This window comes from Gavialis gangeticus, unplaced genomic scaffold (assembly GCF_001723915.1).
Source record: "Gavialis gangeticus isolate Ggan-Ray unplaced genomic scaffold, GavGan_comp1, whole genome shotgun sequence".
Lineage (NCBI taxonomy): Eukaryota > Metazoa > Chordata > Crocodylia > Gavialidae > Gavialis > Gavialis gangeticus.
The window spans coordinates 146,385,530-146,392,040 of NW_017728992.1; the positions used below are offsets into that span (position 1 = coordinate 146,385,530).

Sequence of the window (6,511 nt, forward strand, 5' to 3'; positions counted from 1 at the left end):
AAGACCGAGCCCTGTGGAACCCCACTGCCCACATCCCTCCAGGTCGAAAATGACCCGTCCACCACCACTCCCTGGGTGTGGCCCTCCAGCCAGTTAGTGACCCATTTGACTGTGTAGGTGTCAATGCCACATCCCCCCAGTTTTTTAATGAGAATGGGGTGAGAGACAGTGTCAAAGGCCTTCCTAAAGTCCAGAAAGACTACGTCCACTGCTACCCCCGCGTCTAAGGATTTTGTGACCTGGTTATAGAAGGCCACCAGGTTGGTCTCACAGGACCTGCATCTAATGAACCCATGTTGGTTGCCCCTAAGCATAATCTCCCCTGCTGGCCCCTCGCGGACATGAACCAGGATAACTCTGTCAAAAAGCTTACCCAGGACCGAGGTAAGACTGACTGACCTATAGTTTCCTGGGTCCTCCTTCCTCCCTTTTTTGAAAATGGGAACCACATTGGCCCTTTTCCAGTCCTCTGGCACCATACCAGAGCACCATGAGTGCTCATAAAGCCATGCCAGGGGTTCTGCAATGACCTCTGCTAATTCCCTCAGCACTCTAGGGTGAAGATCGTCAGGACCTGCTGATTTAAATACATCCAGTCCCTTCAGACGTTCCCTAATTTGCTTTTCTACAACTTGGTTCTGTGATTCCTTTTCCTTTACACCTGTCCAAAGCACAGGTAGTGAATCCTGGTTGAGACAGAGTTGAGATTTATTTATTTATTTATTAAGTATCTGTATTTATTACTTTCATATCCTACTCTATTCAAAAGGCCCAGAGCAGCTAACAACAGAAAAACCTACAGAAGACCTGAACATTGTTTTAAAAAGAGTATTAGCTTACAGATTTTCTTAGTTAAAATTGTGTAGCCATCCAGTAGAATTAGGAATTATTCCTTTTGGGGAATGTTACATGTTAGAATCCAAACTCAATGGCCATGTATGGACATTCGGTTTCTTCCAGAAGAGTTGCTGCTCTCCTAGAAGGAACTACAAACATACAGATGTTCAGGACTTTTGTCTTAGAGTAACAATGGCTTCTTTAGAAGAAAAACCAGGAACAATCAGGATTAAATCATTCCCAGTAGATTTTCTCCTGGAAGTGCTAATATCTATACCTGTGCTCTTCTAAAAGAAGCCACAGCACATTCCTCCAGTATTCTACTCTACTTTGCTCCCATCCCCTCCCCACCATGCACTGCTGCCATTCTCTCTCCAGGCAGACTGAGGGAGACTGCAGAGCACATTCAGATGTGTGTATAGGGACCCCCTGGCTGCACAGTCAGGACTGCAAGCTTTCAGGGACTCAGCATTCAAGCTTCTCTGGGTGAGATTTTTCTACCAGGAAAGCAAACCCAAAAGAATGCTCCCAGATCATTTGAATGTGTATGCACAGGCAATGTTGACTTAAACCAGTGTAGCAAATGTATCTAGCCCTGAACCCTGGATGACTGGTACAGGGCTAGTCCATGGAACAGATCCAGCATGTCTTCTGGCCCACAGGTCTTCCCGACAGGACAAGAGGCAGTACTGTTAGTTGCTACAGCTCTGGACTGTGATCTGGATCTTCATCACCCCTAACTTCAACTATTTGCTTACTAAGCAATAACTTTTCAGGCACTGAAAATTCACTTTGCAGTGTCACGTAGAGTTTTAACCTTTATTGTTATCCAAACCATGGATGTTTTAGTAGAATAAAAACAGAGAACTTAAAGCTAAAAAATAAATCCCTGTGGCTTGTTGTTCCTATTTGTTGCATGCTAACGTTTTATTTTGCTTAAGATCTTTAGAATGATTTTCAGTAATATTAGCTTAAAGAGCAGGGAAAGATCCTGTCTTAGTCTTTCAACTGAAAGAAAGAAAGAAATCTATATACTATACTTCAGTCTTGTCAATCTCAGCTACAGACTCAGGATGGAAACTCAGATTCTACAAATAATAATGATTGTATTTTAACACAGTTATTTGCAAGCTTTTATTCAGGTATGCGTATTGACCCAGAAAATACCTGAAGGCTAAATAGCAAGAAATAATTAGAAATAAGTGGATTCTTAGGACATTTGTTGGGTCTAGTTTGTGGGTAGAGATGTGGTGAAGCAATACCAGAGGGGTGTTTGTCTGTGCTTCAGTGAGACCACAGGAGCAGGATATTCTTTATGGAAATATAAAGTTTGAGATTTTCAAAAATAGGTACTTAATGTTAAGCACCTTTGAAAATCCTAACTCTAAATCTTTATTTAGACATTTAAATAAGTGGCTTGCTTTTCAAATGCACTAAGCTCCCAAGAGTTCCCATGCAGTATATTGCAAACATAACTTTAAACACCTATTGAGCAAGGTGTTTTTCCTCATCTTTTACTGAATACTATACTGTAATACAACTCCTTTTTTATAATCTCCTGTCTTTTTTAACGTATCTATCAATAGATTTTATGTTAGATTTAAGAACAAACTTTATCATATTTCCCTTGGCTGACATATGCTGTTTATCACTTTAAGTTGCAGAATTAGTAAAGAGGAAAGAAGTTCAGCAAAAACATCTCTCTTCCACCTTTATGACTTCCATAAAGGCAGTAAGACAAAATGCAGTGTGTCATATAAAAATTATCAAAATTTTCACTGCTTCTTAGCTTCTTGTTTTTATGATTCCCACTGCTTATTCTGAACAGGAGTTCGCATTGCCTCTTCACACAGTATAATATAGTATGTGAAGGGTTTGTCCTCTGAAATTTTTAACCTTTCAATAGATTGTCCTCCTTCAGACAGACCCTAAATTGAGAAAGAGAAGAGATAACACTTAGGTAAATTAAGATATTTTTAGGGGATTACCTGTGGCTAGCAATGCTACTTTTCTCTTGATTTAAAATGCCATATCAGAAATTGGGCTGATACTAGAGCTTATGCCAACAATACTAGCTGGATTCAGAACGTGTTGCAAAAATAGATGTTGAATACTTTAAGATAAGTCTCCATGGACAGAATGTTATACTGCATCATTACTCAGTTTGTATTTCAAAAAGGATACCTAACATGATTCCAGATTCAAGTCAAAGGATATTTCTGAAAAGGTTTAATGACTAACAAAGCAAAACCTTTCACATTTTGAAGATTTAGCAAACAGAATTTGAGAGTAAAGGGTTAAGGGCTAGCAAGGCTCAAGAGATTAAAGCAACCTGTAAAACAAATGTGTAAGTCTAGAGAGGGGGAAATGATTTGGCTTTGCTTAAGATTATGTAAGACAAAATAGTGTTGGGAGTTTTGAATATTAGCTATGGACTTTAATAATTTAAAGTAGAAAACATAATATATTCATAAAGCTGCAAGATATATGACTTCACAGCCAATTTAAGATTCATGCACTGTCTGACAAGATATGAGATGAATTAGCCAGTAATACAGAACAGCCAGATTAATAAAGAAGGGAATGTTTCTTTTGTTTTGTAAGCTCTAAGGCTGATTGATACTGTCACCTTCACACCACAGTGACATTGGTATCCTGGCAACAGGCAAATCCTCCTCAGATCCACTGTCAGTTTGAGTGCATTGACGTTACCATATTGAGTTTCTGAAATACATAGGGCTCCAACCAGTCCTTTAGCCAATATGCCTGCCTTTAAGCCTTCTCCTATTCCTTCTGTGGGCTTCTGCCAGCTGGATGGAATTACCCAAGGGGTCAAAAGCAGATGCCAGGCCCTCATCGTCATCTAAGTCCCACACTAGAGCTGTGCAAGGTGACCATGCAGAGTAACCTTGTAGCAGCTCTGTGTGTGATGGAAGAGGTCTTATGTTTACACTGCTTTGGAGTGTGATGGAGGAAGTGGACCTTCAGCAAATGCCTCAGTACGCTGTTCAAAAGCAGAGAGTGCTGCTATTCAACCCCTAGTAATAACTTTGATTAGAAGGATTTATTAGGTATATCGTTATTTAGTAATAATCATGGCATGATTATGGAAATAAATCTCTGCACACTTATGGGTAATTAACAATTGTCTACACGTTAGAGAAATCTGCATGCTACTCTGACTACTAATAAATAATTGTGGTGATTATGTGGATTTCCCATAACAGGAAAATCTTGAGAATATCAGTAATCACCATCAGGCCTTTCTCTCTAGGTGGCTGAACGTGTTGGTGCTTCTGTGAATTTATGCAATAGATTTGGGAAGGAGGAAATAAAATAATATTTACTTGGTAGACATGACCACACAACATTTCAAACACCTATCCCCGTCTGTTCCAGCATAGAAAAGGTTACTGAATCTCTATAGAGTATGCTTTCCTTACAGAAGCACAAAAGAAGCAAATGGAAGATAATGCTGATCTGATCCAAGAAGAATGCATATCAGAGAATGCAGATAACTCTACAGAAGAACCAACTGAAGGAGGGCCAGATGCAGATGGAGATGGAGAAGAGATGACTGATGGAATAGAGGAGGATTTTGATGAGGATGGCAGCAATGAACTGGTAAGAAATTAGCATGCCACATCTGTTTATACATTTAATGAATAACCATGGAAGTCCAAGCATCATAATTGGATGAGGGTTATCAAAACTTGTTGATAACAGAACTTTGATGCAGAGTTCCACCTTATCTTTACATTTAAACTCTTACTAATTTATTAAGCATTTCAGGTAGGAAAGAAACATGGGTAGATTTAGATTTTTTAAAAGAAGGATGCAACCTCATGCCTTGCTCTGCTGATGGGAAGTCTCAGCCACTCCAGGGTGCCCCACAAGAATGGAGTCTATGTGGAGGGGTTGGGATGCAACCCCTTTTCTGCCATGTTGAGAAGTTGGAGAGGCCCCAAGTGCCCGTCACCCCATTCTCTAATTCTGAATCACACTGGTTTCTGCACCCTGAGCAGAGGTGGAGAGTGCCAGCAGCAGTGGGAGTGTTACCTATCATGGCTTGGGCTCCCTGCATTCCAGCTGCAACTGCAGTGCAGGGATGGGCTGCAGCATATTTGAGTGAAGGGGGAATAATGCAGAGTTAGCTCCATGCACCAGGCTGGCAGCCCCCAGAGATCTTGTGCCACAGGAGCTGCTGCAGCCAGTCTAGGGGGAACCCATCACCCAGTGGCAGCAGCTGGAACTGTTGCAGGTAATGCCATCCTCTGTCAGCCTAAAATTTTCCCCATCCCATTCTGCCTAGGGCACACTATGTCTCTGTTCTAATCCCCGCAACATCCCTCATTGCCATCACAGCCACAACAGATCTGGCTGACATGAAGCTGGGGACAGCCCAGGGGACCATTCCCTCCACCAGCCCCCATGGCCTCAATGAAGAGCCAGGCCCCTCCTCTCTACCCCATGGCAGGAATTGAAGGAATATGTGATCTCACCAGCACCCACCCTAGTAAGAAAGGAAGACTTAGAGAGAAAGAGAGAGAGAGAGTGAGAGAGAGTGTCCATGTACAAAATGAAAGCATATATTGCAATTTTATACACCTAAAACATAAATGTATCTGAATTTTAAACATAGTCTCCTTGGACAATGTAGTTAAGAAGTGTACTTGTATAACATACCCCATTCTTTTTGGAAAAAAAGCTGAAGGGAGATTTTTCTTATCAGCATATATGCACCAAATTCTGCCCTCAGTCAAGCATAAACGTCGTCCATTGCCTACTTCTGCAACCACCCTTGCAGTCAAAATGTTATCCTAAGAAGTATTTGGGATCAGCTTCTTAAACCACTTTTTAAGTTAAAGTTTCATATCATAAAGCCCCAATAATAACGATGAACTACCAAATCCTTCTCAAGGAGCATTAAAAAACATTTTGAAAGCCAAATTTATATGACATTTTTTCATGCCATATAAAGAAATCGATCTGATTTGTTTTTAGGGTGTCTATACATGTGCTCTAATGCATTCCAATTAAAACACATAAGAGCAGACTCGATTAATCGGATGCAGAAAATGCAGAAGTAGCATCAAGCAACACAGCTGATGCACTCCAAGGAGCAGGAGAATGAGATGGGAGAGGAGTGAGAGAGATAAAGGGCAAAAAATAAAATAAATCCTAGTAACTAAGGATTCCTATACACATGCTCCGAGGCAAGGGGTGGGGGGGGAGGGTGGAGCAGCTCTTGGGAGCTGCTTTAATTAAAACACCACAGCATCTCATGTATTTAGCATCTCACATTTTAAAATGGTGGCGGGAGCACTTTAACTAAAGCTCATTCTATGAACATTAATTAAATGCATGAGCGCAGTTTAAAAGGGCCCGCCAACAGTATGGGTCCGCTCGTAGTATGGGTAACAAGCAGGAGGAACTCACCCTCCTGCTGGCTGACACCAGCCCGGACATAGCGGGGATTACGGAAACGTGGTGGGACTCAACGCATGATTGGGCGGTGAATGTCAAGGGCTATAGGCTGTACAGGAGGGACAGGATAGGAAAGAGAGGTGGGGGCATGGCACTCTATATTAAGGAGGAATACACTTCCTCGTCAATTAGTAAGGAGTCAGGGGAGGGGCACTCTGAAGTGCTTTGGGTTAGGGTACAAGGCAGT

At 41.5% G+C, this 6,511-nt stretch overlaps 1 protein-coding gene across 3 annotated transcripts in view; it reads left to right on the forward strand.

The window, feature by feature from the left end:
• Nucleotides 1-6,511, forward strand: part of RALYL (RALY RNA binding protein-like) — a 939,792-nt gene that overhangs the window by 896,339 nt on the left and 36,942 nt on the right. For all 3 annotated transcript variants that reach the window (XM_019527857.1, XM_019527858.1, XM_019527859.1), the window contains one exon: nt 4,283-4,461. In XM_019527857.1, the coding sequence (XP_019383402.1) occupies nt 4,283-4,461 (179 nt within the window). The remainder of the gene's footprint in view (nt 1-4,282; nt 4,462-6,511) is intronic.